The sequence below is a fragment of the Chaetodon auriga genome, chromosome 5 (assembly GCF_051107435.1).
Source record: "Chaetodon auriga isolate fChaAug3 chromosome 5, fChaAug3.hap1, whole genome shotgun sequence".
NCBI classification, from domain to species: domain Eukaryota; kingdom Metazoa; phylum Chordata; class Actinopteri; order Chaetodontiformes; family Chaetodontidae; genus Chaetodon; species Chaetodon auriga.
In genome coordinates, this window is record NC_135078.1 from 19,490,523 (window position 1) to 19,505,966 (window position 15,444).

General features: G+C 40.4%; 1 protein-coding gene across 1 annotated transcript; it reads right to left on the minus strand.

Moving 5' to 3' along the window:
- Positions 1 to 2,830: 2,830 nt before the first annotated feature.
- LOC143320686 (solute carrier family 28 member 3-like) lies at positions 2,831 to 13,593 on the minus strand. The gene is made up of 17 exons (XM_076730542.1): positions 13,525 to 13,593; positions 13,221 to 13,309; positions 12,982 to 13,073; positions 11,404 to 11,593; positions 10,337 to 10,481; positions 10,130 to 10,243; positions 9,271 to 9,348; positions 8,796 to 8,876; positions 8,483 to 8,563; positions 8,264 to 8,389; positions 7,464 to 7,594; positions 7,071 to 7,239; positions 6,735 to 6,932; positions 6,242 to 6,323; positions 4,715 to 4,813; positions 3,311 to 3,425; positions 2,831 to 3,032 (listed from the first exon to the last, which is right to left on the minus strand). Exons 1-17 carry the CDS (start codon positions 13,591 to 13,593, stop codon positions 2,915 to 2,917), a joined length of 1,977 nt encoding a protein of 658 aa, XP_076586657.1. The 3' UTR covers positions 2,831 to 2,914.
- Between the last annotated feature and the right edge of the window lie 1,851 nt (positions 13,594 to 15,444).

Here is a 15,444-nt window from a genome sequence, read left to right on the forward strand (position 1 = left end):
CCATCTCCATCATTCAGTTTCTCTCTCCTCCTCTTCATCCCCCTCTCCTTCGGTTGGAGTGGTGCTACATGACAATCCAATATCCACCAGTCTCAGCCCACTAATACTCACCCTCTTCTTCTCTGTTTTTTTCTACATCGCTGTGTTTCTCACTTTTACTCCACCTGTCTCTTTCCTTCAATCTTCACATCTACGTCTGTGCTGCTGCAGTAAAAGCAACATTAAGGTGTGATAACAAATGATTTCACAATCAGTATGTAGCCCCGCTGGCACATGTTTAAATTTGAATTTTGGTGAAAACTTTTCAGTGAAATTATTTTTTTTATTAGATCTTTCCACAATATACCCAAAAGACGAAAAAAAAAAAAAAAAAAATTATGATAAAATACACAAGAAGGCGAAAGGAATAAACAGAGGAGTTTCAAACATTTACAGACTTCAGATCAGATATTTAATTTGTTTTCTTTAATAATTATTCCAACAAACAAAATTTAAGTGTAAAAATTACATATATCTCAGGCTACATGTGTGAGCTATTTTAAAATATAGTTGAAATATAGAATAAAATATTGGTGTGAACGTCATTCGTCCAGTTTGAGCTTTTTTCTCTCTCTCTTATGGCAGATATTCGCTTATTCTGGCAATTTAACATTTTTTAAAAGAAGCAACTCACATCCACTGTGATGTTCAGCCAAATGATTTTAGTGCCAGGTGTTTCTTTATTTTTATACAGCTATGATTGATTTGGATATTTTAAAGGGATAACACACGTCACTGTAAATGCGTTAGTGTTGGACAAACAGCTGATTTTCACCTTCATTCCAACACAAATAAAAACAGATCATTTGTCACCAGCGTTTCTTCACAGCAAACACGGTCCAGCTTCATTAGGCAAGGTGTGCGTGAGGAAGTGCACTATGAAAGGTGCGTTCTCAGATCTGGTAGTTTCACACACAGAATGTCTCCTTCTCATAAAGATGATTTTCATGCATTAGCCAAAGAGAATATATAGAATTCAATAAACCCCGTGTTTGGAGCAGCAAAATCCCACCTAAAAAAAAAAAAAGAAGAGATAGATTTTATCAAATAAGACGACCTGAAAAAACCTTATGTCCTGTACTTTGTTTTTCCAAACTTTTTAGTTCTTGTCCTCACACAGAGACACTGAAATCACCTCGACTCCTCAGCAGTCCCGGATACATGATGTTTGCTTTCCGCTCCTCAGCTAACAGCTCTGTGCTTTAAAGTTTTAAAGACGTCGCTGACAAAAATGAGCATACTGTCATTTCTTTTTTTTTTTTCTTTTCTATGGGGGACACATGGTAACACAGAGCCTAAAAATGTCCTGTGTGACAGCATCTGATGGCTGAGTCTAATGTTCCCTCTCTGTGGGTGTGTGAAATTCACACATGTGAACACACCTCCTGCCCGCCGAGAAGGGAGCCATCTGACCTTTAGCTTCTGGCGGATTTAATGAAGAGACTGTCATTTGCCATCTCTGTGACTGCATGCTCGTCTCACACATGCAGATGTTGACACCCTTGATACCCTCCTTTTTGTCTGGTGGGCGGTCTGAGAGTATAATTTCTGTCAGTATTAATGAGATAGTTACTTGGACAATTGGTCTAACAGCAAAACCGCTATGACTGACTGGTCTCTGGTGGCCTGATGAATCTGACATGCACTCTGTGATACCGAATGGAAAAAGGAAGACACCAGTGACATCCAGTGGTCAGGAAACACACCGCTTTTCCTTGTTACTGTAACACTTGGTCCATTCAGGCAAGGCAGAGAAAGGCGAGGTGTAGTTTTTGACGTGTCTATCAAATACATAGTGACAGATATTCTCCTGGTTTTCTTTCTCTTCTGTGTTAGAAATTGTTCTCATGCGTCTCTTTGTCATGTGGTGTTAAAACGTGGCCATAGTCATGACCAGGAGGCTTTCCACTCGTAAATAAAGGTCTTCGTATTTTTAAAAAACAATGGTGCAGAAAGTACTTCAATCCTTACTGAAGTGGTAACACCACAGTGTAGAAATACTCTGTTACAAGTAAAAGTCATGGATGAAAATGTTTCATTAAGTGAAAGTTCAGAAATTTTGATATCAGCAAATATCAATATAAGTAAAACTGCTCATAATGCAGAATTACCTGTTTCAGAATAATATTCATTATATTATTCAATTATAGTTATTGACAGATTAATGTTTTCATCACTTTAATGTTGCGGCTGGTAAAGGTGGTGAAACTCTCAGTTGTGGAAATATCTCGGGTATTGAATAATCAGTTAAGATGTTATGTGAATTTCATATTACTTTACGTTAAGCTCAGATCTAATTAAGTTGCGTGCGATTATCTGAGCGCTTGTACAGACATATAAATAAAGAAGAAGTATGTGTTCATGTCTCACACAGAACCTTACAGATATATGCAATATATAACTGTATGGCCATATGTACATGTATTGTATTCATGCCTTTACATGGATGCAAATGTATATTTAAAATACAAAATAGGTAAATTAATTCAACTCTAAATCTTAAAACATTTAAATTCTATCAGGGAAGCGTCACCACACATGGAGCTGTTTACTGATTACATTTGAGAACTTTTTCATATAAATTTTTCATTCCTCACTCATTCCTTAACTTTTTCCATTTTGTCTGAACTTCCTCTTGCTTCAATGATCTGCATGACTTACACTGTGTTCTCTTACATTTTCTATTTATCTGCTCATGTGCTCTATTCCTTCACGTTTTCTCATGAATGCAAATAATAATTGGGACACACATGCACATATGCACACATTAATAGGACAGGATGATATTTTTGGCGCACAACTTTATTGAAAAAGCATTATAACAGCAGGACATTGTACATTAGAGATAAAAAAAAAAAAAAAGGTTCACAGTGATTCAAAGCACCAAGCTGCAGTTGAAGTGTGTAGGAGGTGAGAGTGTGCAGCAGTGTTGCAGACTGCTCTGATTGAATCCTTCTGCAATCGTCATGTTCCACGGCTCATACACCGTCACACTGCAAATAAAACACACACACACACACACACACACACACACACACACACACACACACACACAGACTGAGTCACAGCATCTCATCTCTCCTCTCCATCAGCTGTATACAGTGACGCTGATGTATTTATAACTACACAGAGTCTAAATACACAGCAAATATGTGAGAACTGGGAAACAGTAATTCCACAGGTACAAACAGCAGCCAAGCTTCAACTTGGTACAGTAGCACACAGGTACAAACACACACACACACACACACACACACACACACACACACACCTGTTATATAGCTGTGTGCAGCAGGTGACCAGTTCAGAGCTGATGGTCACGTTGGTGTTGCTGAACTGTGTGCTCAGGAAATGTGGGCACTGAAGATCAGGGATGTACAACATGCCTAGACCCCCCCAGAGATCATATCGTCATAGAAAGTACAAAAACACGTGAGTGACAGGATATACTGTTGATTCTGCACGTCTATGTTTCATATTGTCTTTTATTATTTTATTACTTAAACAATGCTCTCAGAGTAATTTTAGTGGGTGTTTAAATATAAAATAGAGCCTACGGACGTAGAAAATGTGAGAATTGAAACTTGAAAATTGGAATTAGTGTATTACATGTTAATGTTGTGTACTTTAAACATTTTTGAATATTTTAAACTGTACATTATAAAATTATATTATATATATTATAAAATATGAGTATATTAAGTATAACATTTATGGTCATGCTATCTTTGGTTAGTATATTTTGTAACGTGTTATTGATGGAAAATAATAATGAACTTCTCTAAATATTTTTATATACACTATGGTAACACTTCACCACAATACAGTGACAAACTAATGCGTAGTTACCAGCGAAAGAGTAAAGAACAAATCACGACCAAACTGCGAATAATCAGCCTTCAAACTGTTACTGAAGAACTCTTCATCAAAGTGTTTAGTCGATTAGTTACTTGCGAAGAGAGCTCGATGCTGTTACTGAACCACTCTGCCCAATGAATGAAATGAACGAAAATAATGAGAGAAGTCTAAAATACAGATTTCCACCAAAGATTTTTTTTTTTTGATTTCTTGGCATTTTATGAAAGGAACAGTGTGTAGGATTTAGCAGCATGATTTAGCAGCATGTAGCGGTGAGGTTGCAGATTGTAACCAACTGAATACACCTCGCCTCACCCTCCCTTCTAAGCATGTAGGACAACTTATGGTGACCATGAAACCCATGAAAAGCATGAAAGGTTGTTCAAGGCTACACTCTCCCCATTTAGATATACAGAGCTCATTCTAAAGTAATGAAAACACAGCGAGGAGTCAGACTTACTCTCTTCATCTCCAGCATAAACTAAATACTGAAGTTCAGGTGCAGTTTTGAACCAACAGCAGCAGATGACAGTCCTGCTTTATTTGAAAAATGTTGCTCAGAGACAAAAAATGACCACAAGTTGTACGACCATTACAAACATGCAGATGCACTAGTCCATGTAGGAGGGTGGGGGGATGTTTTACTGTTCATATCTGAGCCCAGGGCCACATCTTCCCAAAATCTGTCCTTCTAATGGTGTCAAACCTGATTGAGATATTAATGCTGTCATAAAACCCACTACTTTGAATGAGGCCTGACATTATAGGGTGCATACAGTATAAATATAAAGGACAGACAGAGGTAAAGACGAGTCACCTGCAACACAAGCTGTCATGAAACAAGCGACGCTGCCTGCAATCAGAGCTCTGAAGCCACAGCTGGAGATGTCAACTCGTCTCTCTGGAGCCATGGCCGCTGGAACAAGAACAACTACATGTTAAAAAACAAGAAATGCAAATGAAACTTTCAACATCGTTTCATAATGTTCAGAAAACAAACAAAAGAAACTACGACAATTCATTCATTCAATATGCAGCAGCAGGTCTTGCTGGGTGGCACAGTGGCAACACTGTCGCCTCACAGCTAGAAGGTCCCGGTTCGATTCCCGCTGTGGGCGCTGGTGCTCCACCATGCCTTCAGTGCCTGCTGCTTGAGGAAAAAAGGGAGGGGTTTGTGTGGAGTTTGCATGTTCTCCCTGTGTTCACCTGGGGTATTCTGGGGTATCCTCCATAGACATACCCCCACTAAAAATCACCACCTGACCAATGGTGATGACAAAGGAACTGGTCCCAGCCCACTGCTCCTGGTCTGCCGCGGAGGAAGGACTGACCAAGGATGGGAGAAAGAATTTCACATATTCACGTGTGCAGTTTCCCCGCCTAACTCTGCATGTTGTGTTCATTGTGACGAATAAAGGATGTCTTCTTCTTTCTTCTTCTTCTTAAATCCAGAAAAATGTTAAGAATGTGTTTTTGTGTGGCATTATCTTTAGCCTGTAAATGTATAATCAACACTGTTTTCAGTCCTTTAAAGAGTTGAGTGGAGTAGATTTTTTTTACTACAAAGAGATTTAAAGCACATTTATCAAGGACGAACTAATTATTCGACTTGTCACGGGTCAAGGGATGCTCAACTTCTTCTGAATTGTTACACTGTAGTCATTCTCTCAACACTGCCTTTCTTTGATAGATATTCTGCAACTACAACTCTTGACCCCTCATTTCACCTCTCTTTGGTTTTCGTGTAGAAACTTGTTTTTACATCTTTTACATTCTTCTTGTGTCACCCTTCTTTTGACGTTTGCAAAAAAAAACACATTCACACTTGGCATGTGTTACTCGATATGCTGACAGTTATTATATGAGTGCATTCATTAAGTTTGGGAAATTTGCTGATATGTGGTTTTGAGGATTAGGGCTGGATATCTGAGTTTCCTTTTGTTTTCCAGGCTATGAGGCAGCCATAGGCGAAATGAAATAGGCTTAACTTCTCATTCAGCCCACACAATGTAACTAGCTTAAATGTAACAGATGGATTCCTCACCACTTACTCCCACTCTTGCCAGCCAAAAAGTAAATAAATATATAAAAACAAAATAAAATTGACTTTCATCCTGCATATTTCTACAGTATGTGTGTGGTAGTGATTGTATCTAGTGCTTCTCGTACATTTGGGACAATTAAGTGCTGAATTTAAATGATAACATCTTTACTCGATCACTTTTCACTACCAAACTTTTGCAACACATGACACCAGCAAGCACACTTCTGCACTTTAATTTCCCTGTTTGACTGTTTGGCGTCGCCGCTCAGCCTTGCTAACAGCTCACGAGGTGGCACTCACACAGCACTCCGACCGACATCCCGAGGGAAGCGAAGTTGGAAAATCCACACAAAGCGTAGGTTGCAATGGTTTCAGAGTGGACCTGCAAGAGCAAAATTCTTCTGTGAAAAAAATATCCAAACAGACTTTGACTGTGATGCTTGTCTTAAACTATCACTACATATGTAGTGTAGTATTCTGTCATATCCAAGTATTATAAGTAATTTTTTACATTTTTCACCAAAGTTGACCTGTATCCCATAAGGAGCTGGCATCTCAGCAACGCTCATTAATCCTCTCTGATGGCGCACACAACAATTTAGTTTTATCAATGAAGACAATGTCCACACTGACCGCAGTGAAAAAACAGACACTAAAATATACTAAATATTATTATTAGCATACTGAGTATACTAGTGTACTTGCGTCCAGAGTATTAAACTGTGTACAGTGTCTCCTTGTCAGTGAGAATGACTATAGCAACAGAAAGGAGTGAGAAGATATGATGACTCACAGAAATATACTGCTTCACGTTGTCCACATATTCAGGTCCTCCTGCTTCCCGTCTTTTAATTAACTCTGTCAACTTCTGATAGGCCACAAACTCATTGAGAAATGTCTTTATGCCAATCAGCTCAGCGACGACAAAACTGTCCTCCCAGGAAATACCCATCATGAAGGAGAGGGGCATGAACACATAAGAGCAGATGAGCTAAACGAGAGACAGACCGAAGCAAAGGAAGAGTGAGCACACATGCACGGATCAATGTTTGAATATATTTACAGTGAGTGTACACTGGAGAGTTGATGTATTTGTATGAGTGTTTGAGTGTCAGGTCACGAGCATAACTGAGAAGCTGAGCTGTGGACAGTCCAACATCCCGCCCAGCCAGGACAGAGCAGCATCGAAAAAGGCCAACAGTGCCAGGAAGGCAATGAGGTTGACAACAACGTTGGCAACTAAGCCCACGGCTGAAGATGCACCTTGGGATGCCGCCTCTAACATGTTTGTACTCTCTCTGAGGAGAAACAGGCAACATTTAAAACACTCAACCCTCAAACATCTTATCAAAATAGAGCTGTGTCGTCTGCATACTGGAGTTGATGACATTTGTTCATTTGACAGATTGAAATTTTGTGTATTCAAATAAATGTGTTCTTTGGAGTTGGTGTGCCTTTTCCATCACAGTTCAAATTGTCTTTATATGAAGTTATTATGCTTGATTATTCTGTCCTCTCCTACCCTTTGTCTAGTTTGAGGTCACGACTGGTTGTTACACTGGAGGTCTCCGTTTCAGGCCAGAACATCTTGGCAATGGCCAGGGAGGCTGGGGCGGACATCACTGAGGCCGTCAACAAGTGTGCTGCCTCAACCTCAAAAGAGAGGCACATAGAACAAGATATACATTTAGTGGTCAATCATTCACTTCCTGACTGAGCTGTTAAAGTCCTATGTTTCCTCTCAGGTGAAGAGTCAGGGTCAGTCTAGAGTCTGTTAAATTTTGAAGCTGTTACTAAATGAAATGAGAAATTCTGTTCTTATTCTTCTAACTTTGGGATCTTACCAATGTGTTTCTGTTTGAAGTTGTGCTCTGGTCATCATAAGAGTTGTGTCACAAACATACCAAGCTAATTGTGGCTTGGTTTAGGAATTCACACTCTACAGGCAAATCAATGGTGTCCTCTACCTGGAGCGTGTCTGTTTACAACACTGACGCACTGTGTTTTATGGCACTCATTTCCAACTGGCAATTCAGATGCAAGTCTCAATATTTGAAGGAGTTTTATGAAGATTGTAATGGAAAAAATCATACATTTTTATGCAAATTCTGACTGCATGGTCAGAATTTCGGACCCATGGGCAACAATTTTTTCAAACAACTCCTCCGACCAGTCTTCAATCTGTATGAGCTGAACTTTGAGCTAGCTGTTGTGGTGTGTGAACACTGATTGTTATTATCTTGGTTGGTATTATCTTAACATTCAAACTTTACTGCGATAACCTCAGTGATAAACTTTCCTCCCCTGCATCCGCCTCCTCACCCCAAAGGAGATGTAAGCTCCCAAAATGGTACCAGAGATGCTGGCAAACCCTCCTGTCATCACAGCATGGATCTCAGAGCGAGTTAGCCCACTGATGTAGGGACGAATCAGGAGAGGTGAGTCTGTCTGAAAGAGAGCGATAAGGACACGGCGAGGTTGATCTGGGACGAGTGGATTTACGGATTGTTGTTACTGTTTTGTATTTAAACTGTAGTTTACCTGTCCCAAAAATATATTTCCAGCTGCAGCCATCGATTCTGTTGGAGACGTTCCCATGGTAACCTCCATTATGAATCCAATCTGGGAAAAAAATAAAAGGAAAATAACTGAAGTGTAGGAAGAAAAATTAGAATTATAAAAGAATAAATAACATTATTAGGATATAAAATAAACAAATTGAGTCTTCAGCAGTCATTATTTGTCTTTTACTCCTTGAACTTTCATATATGAAGGTTCTTTAAAAATAAATGACTTGAAATAATTGATTTGTCTTCACATATTTCTCCTGCATTTCATCCTCCCACCTCCTCACCTTACAAATGAGCCAGGGCATGAAGCCAATGTAGTAGAGGATGGAGATGACAGAGCTTAAAAATACCAACACAGGCATCACCTGGAGACAGATCACAATCATCATCATCATCATCATCATCATCATCATCATCATTACTCATTCCGTTATTCTGCATGTTTATGTGGACAACAAATCAGTCCACAAATCTTGTATTGTATTTGCATTTGTATAATTTCTGGTAAATTGCACGTTTCCACCATTTTTCAGACTTAACTTTCATTTTGGGGGGTAGAGTTGGCTTTATGACCACATTTTTTGTGACATGACAGACAGCGTTCAGAAATGTTTCCAGGCATGCCCAAACACAAAGCCTGGATAGTCCAGAAACCAGCTCACAACTGAGTGCTGATGCAGTCACACCTCATTTTGGTTCTTATTCTTATCACTGTTACCATTTTACCGTGGCCTCATTTCATACTGGTGTGTGTCGTACCTTGAAGACGAAGAGGTGGTCTGTGTAACTGTCACCAAACACAAACTTAGACCCAGCATCTGTGAACGACAGGAAAATCTGTATGGAGGAGATTTTCAATAGTTAGCTTTGAAACAACTGATTGCATTTTTTGTCATAACGTGAATCTTCCATCATCTGCTCTTTAAGAGTGAAGTACAGATGCAGAAGAATGTTTGAACTACAGTAACAGCTACAAAAACAAACAGTAGATTTTTATGCGGGACAAAAAGAAATAAAAGGATGACACAAGGAAAGAAAATAAGCAAACAAGGACACAAATGTTGGGAACAAAAGAAGGAAACATACAGTGTAATCAAGGAAACAGAGACAAAACGAGGAAAGTTATCAAAACAAGGAAACACTGAAATAAAGAGACAAAAAAGGAATGGAAAAAAACAAGGAAACAAAAGCAGAAAAAGTCACAGCTCCAGGCAGATCAGTCGTCCCATTTCCTGCCTTTTCCACCACCTGAGCTTCCCTGCCCACTCACTCACCTGCTTCCCATTTCCCGTAATCTGCCGAGTGCCATATACTCATTTCTGTCCACTAGCTCTCTGCCAGATTCAAGTCTAGTTCACATCCGCCTCAGCTTTTCATTGTTTTTTATTCTCTCTACCACAAGCCTTGGCTGTTTGATGATTCCTCGCCTGCTCCCTGCCTGGTTTTGACCTCTGCTTGTTACTGGATTAAAGATGACAAGAACTTTTGGTCTTATCAGACTGTGTGTTGTGCTTCTACGTTCGAGTCATTACAAAAGGAAAAAAAGAAAGGAGGAAACAAGGAAGCAAAACAAGGACAATCAACTGAAAAAATCTTTTGTGCGTTTGTCTGTATGTACCTCTGCTTGGTCTCCAAGCCATTGCAGTGCCCCAAAGCCAATTTTGGTCCTGAGGATCAGCAGACCAAAGATGAACTCCAGCCCAATTCCCCATAGCAAGGTTTTCCAAGACCACTGCAACACACACGCACAACACATGCGTACATACATGATCAAAAATTCATTTGTTGGAGTGTGCGTGTGTGTATTTGTGTGCGCATCTCTTACCCTGAATGGGTGTTTGGAGAACAGCAACATTAAGAAGATGAGGAACAGCAAACCAAAGAAAGACACAAGCTGTCTGGTCCCTTGCTGTGCTGTGTCCAGTGCTATCCAGCAGACCACGGCCACCAGCAGAGACACGTATACTATCCTGGAGAGAGAGAGAGAGAGAGAGAGAGAGAGAGAGAGAGAGAGAGAGAGAGAGAGAGAGAGAGAGAGGTAATTTGGTTTGTAGACAGACAACATCTACATAGGTCAGTGCAGCAAGTCGAGGACATAAAAGCAATCAGAAACATATTTAATAAAAAAAATTAAAGAGAGAGATTTCAATCATCCAAAAATGTGAAAGATCCAACAGACACAGAGCCAAATAAACTGCAGATCAAGGTAAGAATAAAGTGCAGGTGTTCAAGAAACTGTTCAAGCATCTTGTAGTGGTGACCTGAAGGAAGGAGAGGTGGGTCAAAGCTGAGGATCTTTAACCCCATCAGTCACATGTTATCTAACCCTGTTTGTTATATTCCAGTTATAACATGCCACAGTCCACATTGTGTCTCCGCCCCACCTTTCTTTGGAGGTAACTGCCACTTGAGTGCAATTACCTTACTTCATGTGCACTGTGGCGCATGGCAGGTCTTCTCACACTTTGCCATCAACTGCTTGTTTCTTTTATCCTGCCCTGTTTGATGCAGTACTCATGCTGATCCACCAACAATGAATGTCCTCAGTCTGAGGACATTGTCGTTGCCAGGTGACAGAGAGACCCTCAAACTGCCTGAACTGTCTTGCACATTACACACGTCAGTCACAGCCAATGAGGAGGATTCTTGTTGATGGCTTGCGATCATTGTTTCCAGTGTTGAAAATATCAGTCAGCTTCCCTCCTTCCTTTGATTAGGAACTAGGAATAAGGAAGCCTCCTTCCTTAAGGAGGGAGGAAGGAAGGAAGATGGAGGGAAGACGGAAGGAAGAAAGAAAGAAGGAAGGAAGGAAGGAAGGAAGGAAGGAAGGAAGGAAGGAAGAAGGAAGGAAAAGGAAAACTGAAACAAGATTTGAAGCATCTCATTTCTCACCATCTCATCCAAAACCAGTTTCTGCTGAGAAGGTTTCTGATAGGACAAAGCTCCTCCCACACCCGGTCGCCGTAGCGTTCCATCGTCCAATCCCAGACCAGGAACAATACGGTTACCAAGGAGATGACCAGCAGCCCGAGAGCCCGGTGGAAGTTCAGGACACATGCCGCTATCACTATGGCAACGGAGGCTGAAACAAATTTAGCATTAATGTGAATTACGTCCCACCGCGCTGCCATCATTTACACCTCTGTTACTGAAACCATTCTGATCTGTCCGTATGCTTCACATCCTCCCGATAAACACACAGGAGGAGGTGGAGATATTTGTCTAAAATTAGCAGTGCGACACAGAGATCAACGACGCAGCTCGAGATGAGACAGCGTGTTTTGATCTGCAGACGTGAATTAAAATAGAAATGCAACTATTCTGCACGATTTTCAATGCTGTTTAAACTGATTATACTGGCCTGAGAATGATGCAATTTCATATTTATTATTTATTTGATTGAAAAATTGGAAGTGGAATCCCAAAAATGTACATATTCAGAAGTCTAAAAGTTGGTACGAGGGTCTATTTGTTTCTTTGGCTGAACGTGAGCTCCCCAAAATCAACTTTGAACCTTCACAAACACTGACAATCAAAGAAACTTTTTCAAATTTCACATTGGTGGTACCTGTCAAAATGTTTTGTTTTTAAATCAGACATATCTCTAAAATACTAGGACAAAAAGGTTGTTCTTAGACAGACTCGAGAGCAACATAAGAGGCTGTGTAAATCATAGCCAGCAGTATTTTCTCTTATTGTCTTTGGATCAAGACAGAATAACAAAAGCACTGATTGCTGTCTTAAATTTGCTATAAGAACAGAAGGTTAAGACTAGGTTAGGGTTAAGGGTCGCATTTAGTTATGCTGTTAAGGTTGGGATAAAGGGCTAGGGAATGCATTATCTCAATGGGGGTTGTGTGTGTGTGTGTGTGTGTGTGTGTGTGTGTGTGTGTGTGTGTGGGTGGACAGTACCATAGCAAGCACACATATATTCGACATGTGTTCTGATAAGCCACTGCTTGATTTTTCCTTTAACAAACATAGTGACTGTACAGTAAATTGCACACAAAAGCGCGCGCACACACACACACACACACACACACACACACACACACACACACACACACACACACACACACACACACACACACACACACAGCCATGCTCATGTCAATATGCTCCGAGGCACAGAGCGTGTAGATTGACTATAACCAGTGCAACTAGTTTGCAAAGATAGATCAAACAGCCCTTCTGAGCCTTCAGCAAGACTATAAAAGGATTTTCAGGATACATAGATGTGGAAATTTAATTTTGTGTGGCTGCAAAATTAAAAGTAGCAAACAAAGAAAATCAGCTGCACAGAGCAGTGGACACACTTTGTCATTAATCAGAGACTCTTTCACGGTGCAAATTTAAGAATTAAGTTTCACTTTGATACTCAGTTTGGACGATGTGTGGGGCAGACAGAGACCTGAAACTCATTTAGGGTCCTGGGTTACACTTTAACAGATGCTAACAAAGAAACTTTACCTGCTGCTAAAGCCAGGTATATGACCAGGCAGATCTGACCTCTGTGCTCTGCCAAACAGTCCTGGAATGCCTCCATTTTCTTCTCAAGCAAACTGCGCACACATAGAGGAGAAACATACGATGGTCGATGAGGTGAGAGGACATAAAAGGACATCAAAAGGACAAGAGGAAGGCTGGTGATGGCGAAGGTTTGATGATACTAAGAAACAGTGTGTGTCTGGCAAAAACAAAAGAGCAACCTCTTTTCCTGTTGGTCTGTCTTTTTGTGTGCGTGGTCGACAACATCGGAGCAAGTACTGTCTGCATCAATGTGTATCCGAACCTGCTCCTGTCACACACACACATGACATGAAGGTAAATAATATTCAGCAGGGTTTGCTTGCACAATAACACACTATTTACTTACTTGCAGGCAGGTGAACTGAAGGAAAGCCTCCCTGACAGCAGGGTTCTGAGAAGTCTCCATTGCTTTTAAACAGCAGGTCTATTGTTCAAGAATGACTTGAGAAACAAGTCCAAAGCATATTCAAATATTTATCTTACCTCTGGCTCAAACCCGCTGTTGTCTTTACCCCGTTTTTGACTCTTCTTCTCTATTCCATTCAGCTCCATTGTCTTGCTGTTCACGTATCTTCAGACACTGGCTGGACTTGCTAGGAGTCTTTTTTTTTTAAGGACACCTGTCCTGTCCCCTCCCACCCTCCCTCCTCCTGTGACTCTCTGTATGCCTTTCACTCAGTTCTTTCTTCTTTTTAGGATATTCTGCATATTGTCTTTGTCAGATGTGTTGTAACAAGGTTTTTCATTGGTCACATTTCTTTCTTTCTTTGTTTCTTTCTGCACACACACACACACACACACACACACACACACACACACACACACACGCACACACACACACAAATGATTATGGTCTCTTGCCGACTGATGTCTTGTCTAGCCGTCATCAGGTTAAAATGGTCAAAGGTCATTAAGGGCTTAGCTCAACACACACACACACACACACACACACACACACACACACACACACACACACACACACACACAAACATTCATGCAAGTTCATGTACATCGTTGAATCAGTTTCAAACAGGGAGCAGATTTGCACAAACTTTCCAAAACTGGACCAAATAGCAGTCAAACTGACATGACTGCTCTCTTCTCTTTTATTCGAACACTCTGTAATGTCCTGGTGATTGCAGTATAAGACATAGTTACTCTGTCACTTTCCTGAGTTAAATTATTCTCACAACAACACTCCCTTCTCCCTGGAAACACTGTCTTGTCTCTACATGGATGTAGCTTGAGCACATGACACACCGTCGTCTCATATTTCTTAAGTATCCCAGCAGCCACTAGAGAGCACTAGTGTATAATTTCTCAGGTCCAGGGTCCACATGACTTGAATGCAGAGGTTAGAACAGGTTCATGTGAGTCCACATGACAACATGTACCAAGATTTGGTGACACACAGAGCTATCAGTACAGGAAATTCGACAATATATTACCTTCAATTACAGTAAAATCTAACCTCAGTCATGAGAAACATGCAACAAAGATTATCGTCCTTTGACTTGCTTGTGCATAAAAGTTTAAAATCCTGAGAAAGATGATAATTATTTAGGACATTACTCTCTTTGAATGCAAAAGGACTGTCATCTGTCTCGCATTTGTTCTGTGGGATTTCCAAAACCTTTTTCTCATGGGAACAGGGTATCAGTTCAGTCCAGAGAGGAGTGTCATTCAGTTTTTTCAAGTGCTGCTTCCTTTCACCGTGGACACAGGGGCCCCACTGAAGACTAATATCGCTTTGATGTAGCCAATCCACATGTTAAAATCATTAATCAAACCAAAGCCAAGAACTTCAAAAAGCAAGTACAGAGCTGGGAAAATGATATTTTGTCTGACAGAGGTTTGTGTATTGATGCATCGAGAGCCAAAACCCCTCACAGTTAATAAAGGAAGAAAAACACAGCACAGTGGATTAGCTTGTGTGATATTTTCTGCATATATTCAGTCTGTCTAGTGTCCCAATCGTGACCCTAGCTCTCTGTTACTTGAGGTGGAAGGAGGATAGAAGCCCCTTTGTGTGTTTTAGGGGCGCACATGAAAGGATTCAAAAAGACTTGATGGTCTCTATCTTGTGTGAACCTGATGTGATTACCTTTAATAAACACATAAAATGCTCATTTAAAGGTGATCCTGATCCTGACCCCAGTGGGTGTCTGTGACATAACAACAGGTGATTGTGATGCAGCTGATTGTGGTGTCACTACAGGGGATTGTGATCCAACAACCGGTGAGTCTGATGTCACAACAGGTGATCTTGATGCATACAGGTGATTATGATGTCACAACATCTGATTTTAAGATTTAGGATAACATTTAAATCTGTTAATCATTCTACTCATTTAGAAAGAGAAAATGACAGAAATTCTAAAGATCTTTGGCTTTGGACTGTTG